Here is a 19,356-nt window from a genome sequence, read left to right on the forward strand (position 1 = left end):
TTCATTACATTTAAATAAAAACGGGATAAAATTTCAGTGAAATAAGTGCAAGAAAATATGACATTTACCCAAAACACCCAACTTCATTATACGACTACAGCTCCCTCGAGCATGAAAATGATGGTTGCAAGAAGCAGGACTCTGATTGGTTGCTATAAAGGTCCACGTGACGGCGATGGACCAATGGTGAAAGACTTAAACAGGAAGTGTAACTGTCAAGCAAGTGACACAACGTGAAAGCTGAAAGTCAAGCCAAAGCAGACTCTGTTATGCATCGTTAAAACCCATGAAATATGTCTCGTTTTTGGCTCTGCGAGCTGTCGTAGCATGTTGTGCCTTTAGAGCTCTTTTTATATCGTAAATACGAGCTTGTGTCGCGATGTTTCAGGCTGTAGTTAAAACGCTTTCTGCTTCATCATCATCCTCAGTTCCTCGGAGACTATTGCTGGGTGCTCGACATTATTGTAAGAAGACGCCAACAAAACTCAGAATATCTGAAGCACTTTCGAGAACAGAGTTGGGGGCAGATGTTAAAGTACAGGTAACGTTAACGGCTGTTTATCACTATATGTTTTCTTGTCATTACGGTCAGCCTAGTTAAACCCAGGCTGCTGGTTTCAGTTTTGAGACTTTGAGTAACAAAACAGACACCTTAAACGTTTAAAATGCCTATTATGTTGGTTATATTTAGTTATTTGTAGAGCAATTATCACTACAGAATTCTCCTTAGCATATAAGGTTATATATATAGTGCATAACTGTTACATACACACACTTAGCAGTTCAGTACACTAGTGAAAATGAATGCATTCTATTATAACAGCCCTGCACTCACTCTTAGCTTCATTGAGCTTCTGGTATTCAGCCTTAAGCTCAATGAAGTGCTGTTTATTTAACTGTGTTTTCATTTTTCAGGCTGTGGTTTGTTGTATTATTAAATTGCATTGTGTTGCACCGACACATGTTTCTATTACGCTGACAACCTTTTTTTTGTCAGTGTGCTAGATTAAATTACAGAAACGCTTTTGTGTTTAATTGAACCCAGTTTAACAGCACCACAAACTACACACATTTGTATACAGTTGAGCAAACAGCACAAGAAAGGTGGTAGCTTTCTTGTGCTGTTTGAACATAATCTGAACTCTATAACTGTCATGAACAGAGATTTACTGTAGTGCAGGACTGTTATATTAGAATGCATTTGTTTTCACTAGTGTACCTAATGAAATGACAAGTGAGTGTTTATGTGAATACATTATATACACATTCACGTATCTTATCAAAATCACAGTGAGCATCTTAAACTACCAGAAGTAATTGTGCAGTTTCACTCTCTGCTTTCTAAATACTTTTAATGTAGCTGCATACGACACTGTAGACAAATAATTGACATTTTATTGAAAAATAACTAGGAGTTATGCAAACAACTGATTTTTGATTTGTGTCTTTGTTGCAGGGATGGGTTCGCTCTGTTAGACCTCAGAAGTCCAATGTCTTTCTCCATGTGAATGACGGAAGCTCCTTGCAGTCGTTGCAGGTTGTCGCCACTGCGGAGCTGAACGATCCGTAAGCACTTCTGCTTTATTCCCACACAGGTTACCATAAGGAGGGTGCACAATCTTAAAATACTATGTTTTCTGTTTTTCCCTCCACATTAAGGTTGCTCACGTTTGGTAGTGCTGTTGAAGTCACGGGCGTTCTGAAAAAAAGTCCACACCAAAAGCAGCCAGTTGAACTGGAAGCAAATCAAATCCAAGTGGTGGGAGAATGTAACCCTGTGGTAAGACAATCACACAGAGTCACTCTGGTGGATTCAATTTGTACCACATATTTGTACCACATAAGTGTTTATGTCATCATCTCAGGTTAGTTTAACGTTGTTGCTCCAACTTGCCGTTTCAGGATTTTCCCTTTAAAATCAAAGAGAGGCACAGCCTTGAGTATATTCGCCAGTTTCCTCATCTCAGGTGCAGAACAAATGCCTTTAGCTCCCTGTTGAGGATACGAAGTGAGGCCACTGCAGCAATTCATTCATATTTCAAGGTGAGAACATAGGTGAGGTATTTTTTAACAGAATCCAGTGACAGTTTTTGTATTTATTATTTACTTTTATTTTTCAGGACAATGGCTTTGTGCAGATTCACACTCCAATCATCACCTCAAATGATTGTGAAGGGGCAGGGGAGCTCTTTCAGGTTGAAGTGAGTTTCTAAAGATCACATAGGTCTTTCAAGTTAAGGTCTTGATCTGTATTATAGCTTTCCGTGAATCCATTTGGGTTGTACGTGATGTCTCCCTAATATCAAGATGAGATTAATGACGTTGAAAATCTCTGCCTTTTCCACAGCCATCAGGCCCACATATAGATGATGAGAACTTTTTCTCCATACCAGCCTTTCTGACCGTGTCCGGACAGCTTCATTTGGAAGTGATGTCAGGGTGAGATATGTGAATTTAACTTCCAGTAATCATTTTGGAGATCATCATCATCATCAGTATTATAGTAATTCTGCCTCGTCGCTCATAATCCTGCAGGGCTTTTTCTCGAGTTTACACATTTGGGCCAACTTTTCGTGCAGAGAACTCCCAAAGCAGACGGCACCTGGCCGAGTTTTACATGGTGGAGGCGGAGGTCTCCTTCGCACAATCCTTAGAGGATCTCACTAAGGTACACCATATCATTGTCCTCAAAAAGAACAGTACTCTGTGACATTGATCAAGTGCTGCATAATGTAGCATGTTGTAGACTGTTAACTGTGTACATACAACACATTAATTCCATACCTTTCTGAAAGCCACTGTTTTTTATTCACTTTAACATGCATAAAGGAGTTTCCAAGATTTTAAATTAGATATGTGCTATTATGTCTGAACATTAGGTTTGTATTATTTTGTCATATTTATACTCTTACAAAGTTGCTTTATAGAAGGGAAAACTATGTTGAATTAAAGTTCTTTTGTTAGCCATTGACGATAAGCAGTCACAGACTAAACTGAATCACCTTATTTCTTAAAATTTTACACTTGACTTTCAGCATTGCCCTTGTGCGTACTTCCCCAGTAAAGCTTTAATTATTAAACTTGGCCTGCTCTTTAGGTCATGGAGGACATGTTCAGATCTGCCACTAAGCATGTCTTGGCTCACTGTGTGGAGGATGTGGATTTGTTTCACAAGCATGTGACTCCTGGACACAGGGTGAGTCCTGAAGGACATGTATTTAACTTGGGAACATAAACCTGGCTCTTTACACTCAGCAGCCATGACTGCATCTGACTTCAGTGTTATCTCAGCTCACATATTTTCCCTCTTGCGTCTGTACATCCTAAGGACACTGTAGATGCCATGCTGAAGAACCGCTTCCCGATGTAAGTCTCTGTTTGTTCGAAACACTGCATTCAGAAATGATTCAGATAAACAATGAAGTTGAAGGTCGAAGACATTGATTGTTTTATACTGTCTACTTTAAGAATTACCTACAGTGAGGCTGTAGACATCCTAAAACGCAGCACCGAGACATTTGTCTTTCCAACAGATGTAAGTGGGAGCGTTTTTTTTCTTTTTTTTCTTGATACTTGATTCAGCCTCCACATCTATCTACCTCTTTTGTATTAACATTTTCACTCCACATTGACCTTAGCTCTTCTTTTCTGCAGTGGGGTTGCGACCTTAAGACAGAACATGAGAAATACCTGGTGAAACATTGCGGCAACATTCCAGTCTTTGTCACTGATTATCCTTATGATCTGAAGCCTTTTTATGCAAGAGACAACCAGGACCATCCTCAGCATACAGTAAGACGTAGTTACGCTGTTAAAAATGCATGACGAATCAATGATTTAACCACTCGTTTCCTTCCTTGTAATGTCAGTTTGGTTATTGCAGTAATTTGCATATCTGATCTGACTTTGACTGTCGCTTGTTTGCAGGCAGCTGCAGTGGACCTACTTGTGCCAGGAGTTGGAGAGCTCTGCGGGGGTTCGCTAAGGGAGGAAAGGCTGGATCTGCTCCGGGCTCGGCTGGAAGAGTAAGAATTCATACTCTTGGGGTATCAGAAAGCTGATGCCAGTACATTCAAACTACAGTTGTCAATATCTCTTCAGTTACTTTACATTTTTGCAAACATTAAGATGAGCATAACCCCAGTAGTGTCACAAGTTTTGCAGTAGATTTAATATTTTCTGTATTCTTGGCATAGCAGATAAAATATCATAATTGTTAATGCACGCAACCTCTACATTTAATTTAGTGTGCAAAGCAAACAGGAACTAATTGTACACTTTGCTGACAGTTGTAAATGCATGCAGACAAGAAACATTGGTCACTTCAGTGTAGAGGCCACTGACCATTTCCTGTTTTCTTAAAAAAAGGCAACATCTACCCAGTATGACGATTCATTTCCTCTGACCCCAATATGTGCCACATCTATTCTGAGCTATGTATCCCTAGATACAGAAAAACAACTGCAGTGTGTTTAGTTTAGTTGTTTGCATGTGCATATATTTAATTAATTTAAAAACAAATATGCCAGAGGTGCAGAGTGGGAGATTTATGAGTTTATGTTTTGATCAGCGGCTCTCATTAATTATTATTATTTTTTTTTTTTTTCAGGGTTGGATTGGCGGACACGTACAGCTGGTAAAGAAACAAACATATTTGCTTTAATTTAAAAGATACTAGACAGCACATTAAAGGTTAATGAGATTTTTTTATGACTTTGCAGGTATCTTGACTTGAGGCGTTTTGGCTCCGTCCCTCACGGTGGCTTTGGACTGGGATTCGAGCGATATTTGCAATGCATTCTCGGCGTTGACAGCATAAAAGATGTGATCCCTTTCCCAAGATTTTCCCGCTCTTGTCTTCTATAAAACATACTTTGAGGCCACTGGATCTGTTCATGAAGTTGTCTTTTTTTTCCTGTCTGACGAACATCAAATAAATAATATTCAGCATTGTTTTAATCTCTATCAATTTATTGGTGTTTAAATATTAGTTGTTGCTTTATTGAATATGTCTGAAGTTGCAGGATGAAAACAGTACTCGTTTGAAGAGATGTCCAATTTGCCACATTGGAATTCCATTAAGTTATCCTCCCATTAAGTTTGGTTTTAAAAGCATCTGTTGTCACTTTCCACAAGATGGTGCCTTTTCCCATTTTATTCAAATAGCTAATGCGATATTTTTTTTACTTGCTCCACACTGTTGGCTATGTTAACTACATTATCTTTTTTTCTTTTTCTTACAAAACACTTAAAATCAAGAAATCCCTCTGTTATATAATACTTCGCTATATCTGAGAAGGAATAGTTAAGTACGCCTATTTAACTATTTCACACCAGATGTGCTTTGACACTGGCGATAAAAACTGAACTACCTAAACATCTGTTTTGCGTGAACATCTTGAACAGCATGCCACGGATACGTCGGTTGTATCTAATCTTGTCCGATGATCTTGGAGCTGTTTATTGGCAAGCAGTTCTCCCATCCTGTTCATCCCAGCGCAGCCCATCCCTCTCTTTGCTCGGTGGGCGTGGTATGAGTTGGGAAAACAAACTGCAGACACCCTACGATACTTCCTCACCCTGCATCAGTTGAGTTTCCCCGCGGCTCCTCGTCAGCTGGCCGTGCGTAATTCCCCAGTGGCAGTGTTTTGCACGCCGCCTGTTTCGCGCAGTACCACCGGGAGCGACCGGCTACGTCTCCGACCAGCACTACTTTGATTTTTATCAAATGGGGGGAGCAGACTGCACCAGTGAGAGCCAAACGCCGACAGCACTTTGAACAGGCAAGCCTTCAGGAGCCGTCATGTACTAGTGACAGACGACAGTTGTAGAGCTAGAAGAAGCGGCACACACTGACAAACATGAGCGGCGGAGAAATCATCTTCCAAGGCTGGCTGAGAAAATCACCACCGGAGAAGAAACTGAGGAGATATGTGAGTGAAATACACTTCCGCTTACTTTCTCTGTGTTTAAGAAGTTTGCCTTGCGCTGGACTGACTCGATTCTCTGGTTTCTTTCTCTGTCAAATTGTCTCCTTGTGCTTGTTGTGCGTCTGCATCACAGATAAGTGGTGTCAAATATTTAATAGTCCAGTGGTAGCAGGTGCATCCCATTACCAACTAGAGCTCCCCTCTCTCTTTGTAAAGTCTCACACGAAGCATATATTTTTAGTGACAGTATGTTAAAATCTAGAAATATATGTCATATACGCAAAAAAGCAGTTGCCATGTTTTTTCATGGAGGGCCACCCTTTGTGGGGTCTTATAATAACATGGAGGTAAGCCTTTGTAATACCCGACAGCTGTCTATAATTTTGACTAAAGAGCTCTCAAACTGTCACTTGGCTTTGTCCGAGCATGATGAGGTAATGTCTAATCAAGCATTGATGTGACTAGTTTTCATCTTAGCCAAGTCGACTCATGGCACAACAATGGTGATAACTGCACAGCGCTTGATTGCCTTGATAAGGCTTTATAAGCCAAATCTGCTAGTCTCTTGCAGGGTGCTAGGCAGTGGAATGGGTACAAATCACATAATAGGATTTATAGATGCAGATACAACCATGGGACAATCTCCTATAAATACAGCTGTCCGCTGTTTATGTATGGTGTTGCATTACCAGGCCTCTCCATGTTCCTGCTAGCTGACTTTGGCATGATGTCATCTCTCTGTTTCATCGGGAAATCCATCCTTGAATGTCTTCAAATGCAACCCCCCCGTCCTGTCATTTCCTCATTGTCTTCCACTTAAAGCTGGCTGATGTTTATACAGAGACCACCATGGACAGTATGGAACAGCAGCTGCAATAGTGCAAGGGGGGGAGAACTTGCTTGGTTACAGTATTTTATAAACAACAAGAGGGAAATAAACCTCGCAAGGCAGGACAGGGCCAACATAATGGCCTGCAGGCAAGAGAGCAGGGAACAGCCTCTCGGCCCTTCTCACCCTGCTTCTCACCCTGAGAAATAACCTATAAACAACTACACACACACTGTTTCAGCCAGAAAACACAGTCATGAGATAGAGTGTCCAGAACAGGCAGACTTGTGAATGCGATAATCTGTCCATCTGAAATTCCTTCCACTTAAAGTCAGGCTATGGACAATCGGGGCCATTTACTCACCAGTATTACTGTCATCTGACATAGTTAAGTCAATGTGAAGCAATATTTTTATTTCAGATATTCATATACTGAGACATTCCAGCCTGAAGGTGTGTTGGTTTGGGAACTCTGTAGCAAGTTTGATTATCTGTCATTATATTGGAATGAGATGAGTAGGCGTACAGAATGTATTGTTGCAGAGCAGTGGCTGGCATGTTAAATGCTATAAGAGTTTACACTGTTGTGCCACTTGTAGGTGATTATTTGCAACAATGGAAAGGTATTTTAATCCTTAACAACGCGTTCCCTGTCAATATTCAACCCCTTTCTACCGCGGAGTTCTTTCTAAGCCAGATGACGCCTGTGTTTGTTAATCAGTAGTTAGTTGGTGAAATGATTGGTCATTGTATTAAATAAGTGTCCTGCGACCTTTTCACAGATGAATGTGTAGCACGCAGCCATGTATGTTCAGCGTAGAATCCAGTACATGATAAGGAGAGAGTAAAAACTGGTACTACTGCTGCAGGGCTGGCAGGCAAATAGTATGCAAAGCAAAACCCTGGCAGTTAAAGCCTGGTTACAACTGGTGGTGAATACAGGAGATAGCATGTTTACACACTAACAGGGATGACTAGTCCTGGTTAAGTGTTTTTTTTTTTTTTTTATTCTCAGCAGTTACTTACTCACTGCGCAAACACATGACGAGTCTAAACGTTGAGTGTCCCCCCTCGAACATGTGACGGCGGCACGCAAGCATGTAGTCAGTTTTCACACGCACTGCAACTCTACAGCACAAGAAAAAAAACAAAAAAAAACAAAAAGGTCTAGATGTCTCAGAGCTGCAAAATGAATCACTTGGTTGGAGTTTATCTCTTCTCGGGGGCTGATTGAGGTTCCAGAGGTGGGCAGTGTTTTAAGGGTGGGAGTGGCCTTATTGCTTTTCTTGAACAATGTCCAGAACAAGCAGGAGGAACATGAAAACAACTGACAAATCCAGCACTAGCGCAGTGCCTCTTGCATAGTTCTGTTGAGATCATTTACCCATCAGTCAGTGGTTAGACAATATGCTTCATGTCTGCTATATCAACCCACAAAGAATGTTTTTTTATTTGCAGCTACTGCTTCACAAACAACCTCCCCCTTATATCTAACACTACAAATCTATATACTGCCAATAAAAATACAGTTATTTACAATAGTCTTTCTTGCTTGACTTGGATTGAAAACCTGTGTCTTCCCAGATGGGGACACCCCTTTGGGACACTTAGTATTGAAGTATGCATAATAGTATGTCATCTGAATGAATCATGTATGCATGCACTGTACAGACTCAATCATGCATGCGCCATGTCATACTGTAAACAATTTAATTCCTGTTCCCGTGTCGGGATCGAGCTGGTGTTAGCTAAACCCTCCCATGTGTCCGTTGTTGCATCTGACATCACAAACGTGTCTGTTCAAATACAGTAAAGCATTGCCACATTCCAGACAGATCATATCGGCAAGGTGATATCTACTGCGTACAGTTTCGCAGGGTTTTACCGTCTTGCCGTTGTGGATGGCACACAAGAGGAAGAAAGGTAGGGGGGAGTCAGTGAGTTTTAAAGGCAGACATAGCAGAGCCGCAGCAGCCTGTGTCGCGCTGTCAGCTGCCGGGTCTGCTGTTGTTTTGCAGAGGGGCTTTGGGAAGTCCTTGCCCTCAAAGGTCAGCTCCGAAACGCCTCCCAGTTCCTGCTTTGACAGACACCCAGCGCTCACACAGACATTTTCCTTGTTCTGTTTCATCTGTGAGCCATTCCCCATAAGCTGCCAAACTGGGGTGGCTTTATGTGACTGCAGTATCAAAGTCAGATCAGTTTATTATTGTTAGATATGTTCCCTAAAAGGGGTACTTGTGATTGACCTAAGGTTGCAAACTACAACCATTTTCATTCTTGGTTAATCTGTTGATTATTTTTAACTTCATTCAGCCAGTAAGTGCCTTACTGAGGATAAACATCTCCGATAACTGATTATTCTTTGATGCATTTTTACACATCAATCTAATATTCTTTTCTGTTGTGCACTAGAAGTCATAATTGATAGCTAAAGGAAATGTATGCATCAAAATTCACATTTTTGTCACAAAAGTGTAGCTTTCCTCTCACATTTACCACTCATTGTAGAAATCCATTGGTTGTCTTAATATCCCGACCTTTGCCATGAACTCTTTGGTTTGTCCTGTGTGTTTTTGGTCCAGAATGTAATTATTTCACCAATAGCAGATGCCAGACTTCCTTTGGATGGTACCTACAGGAAGTACTGTGACAGAGGTCCCATGACAGGGAAAGAAATTAAATTGGTCTGCGAGTATATAAATGCATTTCCATCTATCAAGACTTTATCAGCTGAGCTTAAAATAGTGCCGTTCTGAAGGAAATTAGATCCCATTGATTTTTTTCTTCTCCTGTGAGCTGCAGTGAGAATGTTTCTGCTTATTTGCTGAACTCTCAGCGAGCGCACTAACACAGGGGTGATGGTTTCATGTAAGGGTTCTTAAAATAAAAATGAGTCAGGTCATGACAACATGGGTCATAAACCACTGAAGACGGTGATTAATTGGCTTTTATGTTTAACTCCTCAGCAGATCCGCAGATTATTAGAGTTTAGGAAAACATTGTACGCATGAGACCATAAAGAAATATTTAATTTATTGTCTACAAGTTGTGTTTTGACAATATTCTGACAATAACAGCGGCATGCAACTCCCACTGATTAAAGATACTGTATATTATTTTGTTTCTTTTTCATTTCCACTCCAACCTGACTCTACTACATGTACATGTTAAGAGCATAACACATCTGTTAAGTGTGTAAAGAGAAATCTGGTTTATCTTGGTGATTAGATCCAACCACAAAGTCATACACAGGAATGGTGCTATTATCCGGAACTTGCATGTCAAAACAGTTTTTAATTTTCTGAAGAATTAAGGCTTTGGGGTCGCACATGTGAGTCAGTTGATGACAGAGATGCTTTTAGAGCTCCCACTCAGAAACCAACAAATACTGAAAAAAAAACAAAGGTGTAATATATTCATGTATCTAATCTAATCTAATCCGCACCAATATTTTTAGCGTAAATGGTTGGTACTTGCGTTGGTGGGAGGAAGGATGTGTGTATTAGTAGGTAGTTAGTGATGAATATGTGTGTGTCAGCAACCAGAACCTGTTGGTGGTGGCATTTGCATTCCTGGCAGCTTGTTTTTCTGTAATAGTGCTATTTTTGTGTTGTGATGTTTTTAAAGGCGTCATCTGCTTTCAGAGCGGTGATAGTGGTCAGCTTGCTGGTATGACGTTTGACAATATACTATATATAAGTGTTATATAAGGACTAATAACTACTATTAGTAGTTAATTAGTTCAATTGAGGAAATAACTAGCCTTTTTTCCAAGGTATGCTAACGTATGTGCATGAGTTTTTATTATATTTATTTATTTAAAAAAAAAAAGATTTTCTAGTGCACCTGTCACAATAGTACGTAGTATAACAAGTGTTTTACATGTGGCAAGTGGCAGTTGATGGTAACTTGGTCTTTATTTAAAGACACTGCATGTCCTGTGGAGGCAGTCCCATCATGAAATATGGGTCTATACTCTAACGGCGCTATAAATAGCCATATACGTGCGTGTTATCTATTTAGCGTGAAATGCATGATTGGTTGGTACGTGTTAGACATGTGTCAGCAGATATGGTTTGTGGTACAGGTGGTTTTAGCAGTAAAAATGAGAACAGCTACAAACACGAACATGTTTCTCTGTAATGTCTTAAATAATTTGCTTTGGGAAATTGTGGTGCAGTGAGATATTTAAATATTTTTTTTATCATGCAACCCCAAATGAAACTTGCACGCTACCTCAATGGTACAGGACTGCTGGACATTATTGTGTTAGTCCTTGTCTTTGCAGTTAATCTCCACTTATTACAGTGCTGGCACTTTTTTTTACTGTCTACTTACTTCTTGCTATTTTTGTACTATACTTCGTTAGCTAATTTTATTCTATATTTATACTTTTTGCTGCTTCTGCTATTGTCTTGCATCGGGACCAGGAAAACTAACTACTTCTCTGGTTCATTTAAATGACAATAAAGAATCCTTGAATCCTTGAAATGTCAAGCCATACAAGTGAGGCAAGGGCGATGTAGGTGAATTGCATTATTTGAAATCTTAATAGTACATTTTTTTCTTCACTGTACTTAATTTTGACACCGATTCTGAACACCCAGACACTGATGAGTCATTCACAGTCTGGTTGTAGGAACAGAAATTTCCTACAACTAAGTTGAGATAAGAATAAACTCTGACTAATGTACACAGTGTGCATACACATTGTATACAGTCTTGGACATTTACAGGCCCAGAATATGTACAGTGTTGTGTTGCACTCCACTTTTGAAATATAGTATAGAATGTGCGACCATTAATTTGATTGTGTCAGTCATGACAAACCACCGGTTTCAACAGGTTCCAAAGCGGCCTGATACTTTTCAGAAATCGTGTTTACTGTTCCCAGGAATTCAGTGACTTGCGTTTGTTTACACAAATGACAGCATGACTACGTGTGTCTTTTCATATTACTAAGAACAGATAAAAGTGACGCAAGTTATAAGGAGGGCACATATTTATTCATTCATTCATCTTCTGTAACCGCTTGTCGCGGGGGAGGACATCTTTAAACTAAGGAAACACAATCAGTGTGTCACGCTGAAAATTAGATAAAGACCGAGGCACACCGACTGTATGTCCTCATATTAGAGACATTTTTACAGTAATAACAAAACAGAAAGTGTTCACATTAAAGGGATAGTTCACCCTAGAATGATATTTCGCTCATTATCTACTCACCCTCATGTTGACTAAGGGCTGGAAGAAGTTTCAGAGTCCTCCGTCCCTTCTCTGAGTTACAGGGGGTCTTGGTGTAGCAGTGCATTTCAATGCAACGGTTGTAAAGGGACACCAGAGCTCTTCGTAAAAAAACACACACAAAAAAACATCCAAATACCTCCATGATGCTCGTATGTAATGTCCGTCTTGTGCTGAAGCCCCAAATTGCGTAATTGTCCCGAAAAAAATTAAATAAGTCCACATTCCAAGCATGTTTGTAGCATTAGCTCCGAGTGTTGTTGTCCCGGCTCTTCCGCTGCCAGCGCGCATGCGCAAGGTTCGCACTGAGACTCGCTTCCTTGTTTACCCCGGCGAATTGAGCCATGGCTAAAATTGCACGAAAAAGTGTTGTCCCGGTGCAAGGCAGGCTATTACGGGCTGCTTCTAGTCCTTCGCCGGGGTAAACAAGGAAGCGAGTCTCAGTGCGAACCTTGCGCATGCGCGCTGGCAGCGGAAGAGCCGGGACAACAACACTCGGAGCTAATGCTACAAACATGCTTGGAATGTGGACTTATTTAATTTTTTTCGGGACAATTACGCAATTTGGGGCTTCAGCACAAGACGGACATTACATACGAGCATCATGGAGGTATTTGGATGTTTTTTTGTGTGTGTTTTTTTACGAAGAGCTCTGGTGTCCCTTTACAACCGTTGCATTGAAATGCACTGCTACACCAAGACCCCCTGTAACTCAGAGAAGGGACGGAGGACTCTGAAACTTCTTCCAGCCCTTAGTCAACATGAGGGTGAGTAGATAATGAGCGAAATATCATTCTAGGGTGAACTATCCCTTTAAGGCTTGTCGGGTGGATTGTGACAGAAACACAGCATAACCAGAAGAAAAATAAATAAATAAATAAAGCCTTTCAAAACAAAAATGCATTTTGTATCGAACGTTAAGGGAAGGGAAATTATTTTTACAATGCATTTAATAATTGATAGATTTTATCCAGGTTGCACACTCCAGATTTCATGCTAATACTTACCATTAATATTTTAGTGCTATGCACATGTTACATTACTTATGACAACTACTGTATAGACTGTGCAGGATTGTGCGTGTGCTCCAGGTGCATAACAAAAATCTCCGCTGTATTTACTAAGTCATACATGCAAGACCCTGAATAAAATATCAGTGGCTGACTGTAATAATGCACACCGCTGGGTGAGGAGAGCAGACCCAAAGACAAAGTGATGCTCGCATCGGACTGATGGTCCAACAGATGAAGGAGCTGAGGTCAGAATATGGAAATATTTTTAGTCTGTGGACCCCTCCTGTTTTAATTAAGTTATATCCGCCGCTGCGCATCTGAAAGCACCTTGCAAAGAATCAGAAAGACCAGGAGATGCTCACAGCACCCACTCTGTACGCAGACGTGTATGAGCCGACGCAGATGGCAGAGGCAGGGGAAGTGACACAAAGAGTTCTGATTAAAGATAATGCTTCCCATTAGTCAAACTGTCAGGGTGGGCTCACAGTAAATAAGCCCAGCCTTTTGCTGATACGGAGACATGGCGAGAGATTACTCATTTTCCTAATGATGGAACTGTTCAACTGCAAATTGCAGCTGATTATATCTACTGAGAGCTTTTTAGAGGTTGTTTTTCATAGGATGCGCAGCAGATTTTGCAGATCATTGCCCCCGTGAAGCGAGTGAATGAGAACTCTAGGTACCAAATGCAGCATCCCTCTTAATCATCCTCACACCTGTAGGACGGGGCTTTCGATCACAGTCATACGATGACGTAGTATGCTGAATCATTTTTTCTACTATGTTGTGAAAGCTGCATCACAGCAGGCTCTCCGCATACATTGAATAGGTTACAAGTTTGATGTCTTGCTTAAAAGGAGAAATTGAATTTTTACACATAATAGAAATCTCATTTTTCTGTTCCTCCTGCTCAAGACGGCCCTGTCTGTATTTGCAGTCACGGCTTAGCTCCCACCTACTTTATTAACACAGAAGAATTTACAAGCCTGTTTGGGTCTTATCTTCATGCGTTATGTATTGCAGCTGTCGTCCTTCCAAGGTCAGTGTTTTGACTGTGGCGAAACCTGATCAGTTTGATATAAATTGCAACAGCACTGTTATGCATCTGCTGGATTTAGGCGGGTGTAGTTTTATACTCTCAGAAACTCTGTTTTACATCTTTCCATGTTTACCTTACTGGGCACATAGATGGAACAAAGCCATGTCCAGCCCAGGAGCATCTGGATCTCTTCACCACTCTAGACAGGTAATGGATTGGAGCCTGCTGAAGATGCACACTGCTGGCACACTGTGGGACTGCGTTTGTTTGTGACAGGAATTTATTGGAAATGCAACAGAAACGTCTTTTATAAACTTTGTCTGGGACAGCTGTCTGCTTTATGTCTCGGTCAGAGCCAAGCTGTGTGTAAACTGTACAACTTCCAAGGAACAATTTGTGGTTTATTTAAGCTCACATAAACTGATGTCACATAGGTAAATACAGATACATGACACCTGTCAAGCACTGAAAAGAAGACTAACACAGTTGTAGTGGACTATACAGCTCTTACATGAAAGTGTTTTTATGACAAAATATTGACATTTTTTGAGAATACATAAGCTAGGAAAGCATTACAATGCAAATTTGTTCAGTGTGAATGAGCAGATGATATTCTTCAAATGTGACTGAATTGCATTCCCTCCCTGGCTGAAACTCCCAACTGTTCCTGGAATGCGGTGTGACGTGTGACCCACTATTGATTAGGACTGAATAATCAGGGCTCTGTCGTCATTGTCTATCCAGCTTTGTCCCCTCTCGCCACATTAACTGGAATCACAAGTGTTCAGGCATTTGCTCATGCAAAATGCCACTTTTTAATTCATGCATTGCAAATTGGTCTCCACTGCTGTTCTTTTGTTGAGAGAAGTTTGCTGGAAAGCTGAAGTTGTAGACATATTCAGGCACCAGACGGGACAAGAAATTAAGTCACTCATGTGCTAAATATTCCTCTTTTGTTCTCAACAAACTTTGAGATGCTGGGAAAGAGAACGGAATAGACGTGGGATGAATGCATCGGAGGGCTACTGCGTTTCCTGTCCTTACTAACATGATTAGTTGATATTTTCCAAGAGTCATTCATAGAAGATTTAGTAAACAAGCTTTAAAAATAAGTTTATGCTTTGCTTTACATGGATAAGAAGTGTTGCACCAAAAGTGTTAGCCTGGACACAGTTAACACAGCAAACAGTAATGGCCTAGCACCACTACTACTGGCTGCAGGTACAAAACTGTGCATGTGACAAACCTATCATATCTTATCTATCTTATCTTACCAGTGCATTTTCTTGTATTCCCATCACTGTGTTGTTAGTTGCATAAGCATGTCTCGTCGTTCAAATCAAACAGACGCGTCCAGTTTGGCCGTACCCGGAGACGACAAGATGTGCGTCGCTCTGCCACAACATGACCATTAAGAAAACCCGTAACAGATAAGAAAATGTACACAAGCAAAGTGGGTACGAGGCTCTGCAGCAGCTCTACAGTGCCAGTGTTTGTGCAGCTGTGTAGTGTGTGTACTGCAGCAGCAGGTAAACCAGGGGAGGCAGAGTCAAACACAACAACCTGCCTCCTCCTCTTCCACTGCTTTTAATAGGAGCAGAGGTAAACAAGACTATTCTAACCTTTAGCTTGAATAACATATGTGTTTAGCTTGGATGTTTGCACGTGCACATTTAAAAACATGTTGACTGATACTTATCATCCAGCCTGTTGACACAGCCTACTACTAAACACACACTACATGTTGCTCTATTGCAGTAAAAGGCACGCCTTAGATAATTGTTTAAGCCACGGTCATCTCTAAGTTCATTAGTCTGTGTTATTGGGATGGCAGAGTGATGAATTGGGTTCAAATGTACGAGACCAGGCTTGTTTTTAACTGTGTTCTACACTGGATGTGTAAATATAGTGAATGATTGCGCTGGTTTATTGGCTGTCACTGTATTTATCTTCCAAAATGTGGTAGAAAGCCTTGGAGAACAATTGCATCCCTTTTATTTCTGCGAACAGGGAGCTTTTGTGTGATGGTTTGTTTTCCCACAGAATTATTGTTTTGCATTCTGCCAGAAATAGAAAAAAAACATGTCTACTTATCAACATCCAAAGAAACAAAAGGAACTGGCTACACGCACTAGTTTTGATCCTATTTTTAGAAGCACACTTGTTCAGAAGATTGTTTTGTATGGTTTTGTTATTAGATGTTTTCCTTCCCAGTCATCTAAAATAGATGCAGACATGTTATCCTTTGTACTCCGCTGTCGTCTCTGTGTATCTGGAGCTGGCTGCCATCAGCACAGGACAAATGAGGCTATGTTGGAACAAGGTAAGATCAAGCCTTTATGAGATGACTGAATAAGACTGAAGGGACTAAACACTGCACAGTCATAGATATGGATGGCTGCCCCTCTTCTTGGAGGGCTTTGAGTGCTGGCAGGCAATACCTTTTTCTTTTTTTTTTTTTACTGTCTAGATTTTAGACTCAACCTAAACGGGGTTTCTAAACTTAAATCTAAAGACATGGTCTCACCTTTACTCGTTAGCAGTAGGATTTCTGTTCTGTGCTTTATGTGGATGTGTTTTTCTGCTCAGATTTGACCTTGATTTGACTTTGATCTCTGCTGCGTTAAGAGCAGCGAAACATGATGAACAAGTGCTCGGTCATGGGAGTTACAGCATGTCCCATGTGGTTTGCGGCAGTAACGCAACTCTTTGAAATCATGTAAGTTAATGGTGAAATTAGTGGCTTGATGGCTCAGAGCTCTCTCTGTGATGGCCCGTCCAGTTTTCAACAAGGGCAGTGTTTCTCTGCTTCGCCCTTTTATTTCTGAACGGCGATGCAGCTTCAGGGGGAGGGGAAAGTTGGAGAGATGGGAGAGTTCAGCCTAGTTTTACAGCTTCAACCCTCACTTCCCAGCGCCCAGATAGTGATTGATAGGCTTAGACATGCTCTGTAGGACAGCGGTGGGTGGGAAAGCTCATTTTGTTGTGTCCTCCTCCCCCATGATTTACTTCGCCATGGAAGTTTGCTCAAATTGAAAAGTGCGTATGGGAAAGAGACAGAGCGAGAGGAAAAGCTTCACTGGCAGTTGGGTTGTTGAAAGGGCTGATCTGAAAACTGATTGCCCCGTATGAGGAGCATAACTGAAAGTGTGACAGAGGGAAACATTATTCAATCCTCGTATTCACACCAAGCTGTGAATTATTTTGTTCTTGAATCAGACAGCACCTTCTTTTCCTGAGGACATACACATTGTATTTTTAGTATGATAAGGCCTCCTAAATTAATTGTGTCTCCTCTGTGGTTGAGAGCTGTCCTGGGTTAATACACTGGTCGCAGCTGAAGGATGCCAGGAATAACCTAGCTGGGTCGCACTGACCTTTTCAAACTGGGCAGTACTCCAGGTCTCAATTAAGTGATGCTCTCTCTTTCCAGAAAAGGCAAAAATATTTAAATGGGGCTTGCAAGAGTTACAACGATTTCTGTCTGAATGCTGTAATGGCAGTGAACCAAAGAGCTTTGTGGACCTGGAACATTTTTTTAATAAGAATGCCGTGCTTGCGTTTGTTGTTGTGGAGGAGGAGTATCATGACTGAACTGTAATCTTATGAAATAAGGAAGTTCACGCTGCAGTGGAAACATTTAGAAGGAAACTTGAGTACTGTCACTGTTGACTTCTTTGGAATCTGTTTTTCCACACCCTGCACCATTATAATTTGTATTCATTAACCATTATAGCAAACCACCATCACCATGAGAAACTGCATAATACACAGCACACAGCTTCGACAGCTTATCAGATAGTTCCGATTGAACCTATTACTTTGATGACACCATTTTTTTTTTTTTTCTTCTCGCCAAGACCGAGGTTAATGCTAAGATGCAGCTCGGCTCTGGTATCAACACTGTTAAGGTCGTAATGCCTCTAGCATTTATCAGTGTATCGATCTGACAGCAAATAAAATGAAAAATGTTACACCTCAATACTTCAGGAGTGCTTCAGCTACACACTGAAGATAAGATCAAGCTATGCACTTCCTGAGTAAAAAAAAAAAAGAAAACGAAAGAAAGAACATGTGTGCAGCACAACAGGCAACATGTTGAAATTTTTTGGAATAAGGCATGAGATATCTTGTTTCATAGTAATGCGTGACTGGTTATGTGACATTCATATAAATAAATACTTCAGACTTCCTACTTAAAAAATATAAATAATAAGAGAATTAAAGTGTACGCTTCTCCATAGTAAATATAAATGCGAGTTTCGTCCACATCTTAAAAGAGACCGGTGATGATTTTATAGACACGGCTTCAGATTTAGTACAGTTTCTAGTAACAGCTCTTCGAGAAGTCTAAAAAGATCACCTTCATGATTTGAGTTTTCATACATATGCAGCCATCTCTTCAAAGAGTATATGACTCATTGTTTATCCAGGCAACGGTGAACTCAGCACCAGTTGCAGGAATTTCCCTTGTCCAGGCCTTTTCTAACTTGTAATCTTTAGTAGATCAGGCAACCACCTTTAATAAAACTGACACGTCTTGTCCACCTTTACAGTCTCCAGTTATCTCTACTATCCTTATATTTCTTCATATATTTCTGTTTTGCAGGTTGTTTTGTTCAGTAAGCTCGGTGCACTCTCCAGTGTTCAATTTAGATGGTATCTCCCACATTCAGATTTTCAATTCTGAGACTTGTTTTTCATAGGAAAAGCAAAGGAGTAACAGCAGCAGCTCTGTCCTGTGCCGCAGTGGTTCCCAGTGTCCCAGTAAGCCACCACAGTGTGACAGATAGCCAATATGCACAATACCAGGACACCGAAACCGAGGTAGCTATTTCAGCCATCATCAATTTTACCTCTGCACCTCTGAGTTAATGGCCTCTCTAAATGGAAAATTTAGCATTCATATTTCCTGAGGAGATTAGGAATGTACTGTGTTTCTGAAAAGCACAAGAGAGTTGCAGCACGATCCATTTCTCTTCTCTGTGTGTTTGTGTGTTGGTTGGGGGGGGGGGGGGGGGGGGTTAGCCTTGCGGCAGTGTCTGTGTTGATGGAGAGAGAGGGGGCCTGCAGGATCCTGTGTGTCAGCAGCCTGCATGTGAGACATTGCCTGGCGGAAGTGCATCACTGGCAGATGTCCAAAAGCCCCCCTCAACCCTCCTTTACTCCCCCTTTCCCTTCCTGGTCTATCTTCCTCTTTTGTCTCTGTACACAGAGAACACACAGTCCCTTTAGACAACCACTGGAAAACCATATGGAGCTGTTGTATGGAAGGCCACTGTTCTTTCTTTGTGCTTTTCT

General features: G+C 40.9%; 2 protein-coding genes across 3 annotated transcripts in view; both read left to right on the top strand.

Moving 5' to 3' along the window:
- Positions 1 to 75: 75 nt before the first annotated feature.
- nars2 (asparaginyl-tRNA synthetase 2, mitochondrial) lies at positions 76 to 5,249 on the top strand. The gene is made up of 14 exons (XM_084558748.1): positions 76 to 541; positions 1,457 to 1,566; positions 1,660 to 1,780; positions 1,903 to 2,043; positions 2,121 to 2,201; positions 2,348 to 2,439; positions 2,536 to 2,668; positions 3,098 to 3,196; positions 3,329 to 3,366; positions 3,469 to 3,535; positions 3,655 to 3,792; positions 3,928 to 4,025; positions 4,610 to 4,636; positions 4,722 to 5,249. The coding sequence occupies exons 1-14, from the start codon at positions 380 to 382 to the stop codon at positions 4,864 to 4,866; spliced, it is 1,452 nt and encodes a 483-aa protein (XP_084414874.1). The 5' UTR covers positions 76 to 379; the 3' UTR covers positions 4,867 to 5,249.
- Positions 5,250 to 5,429: 180 nt separating this feature from the next.
- gab2 (GRB2-associated binding protein 2) overlaps positions 5,430 to 19,356 on the top strand; it is a 32,833-nt gene continuing 18,906 nt past the window's right edge. For both annotated transcript variants that reach the window (XM_084558746.1, XM_084558747.1), the window contains exon 1: positions 5,430 to 5,933. In XM_084558746.1, the coding sequence (XP_084414872.1) occupies positions 5,862 to 5,933 (72 nt within the window). In that variant the 5' untranslated portion in view covers positions 5,430 to 5,861. The remainder of the gene's footprint in view (positions 5,934 to 19,356) is intronic.

This window comes from Chelon labrosus (assembly GCF_963514085.1).
Source record: "Chelon labrosus genome assembly, chromosome: 13".
Taxonomy (NCBI): Eukaryota; Metazoa; Chordata; class Actinopteri; order Mugiliformes; family Mugilidae; genus Chelon; species Chelon labrosus.

What these genes read in the sequence shown, in the direction of transcription:
- nars2 (XM_084558748.1), top strand. Translation starts at nt 380, where the DNA reads ATGTTTCAGGCTGTAGTTAAAACGCTTTCTGCTTCATCATCATCCTCA. An exon ending in GGGCAGATGTTAAAGTACAG is followed by an intron (nt 542 to 1,456) that starts GTAACGTTAACG and finishes TCTTTGTTGCAG; the next exon opens with GGATGGGTTCGCTCTGTTAG. An exon ending in CAATTCATTCATATTTCAAG is followed by an intron (nt 2,044 to 2,120) that starts GTGAGAACATAG and finishes TTTATTTTTCAG; the next exon opens with GACAATGGCTTTGTGCAGAT.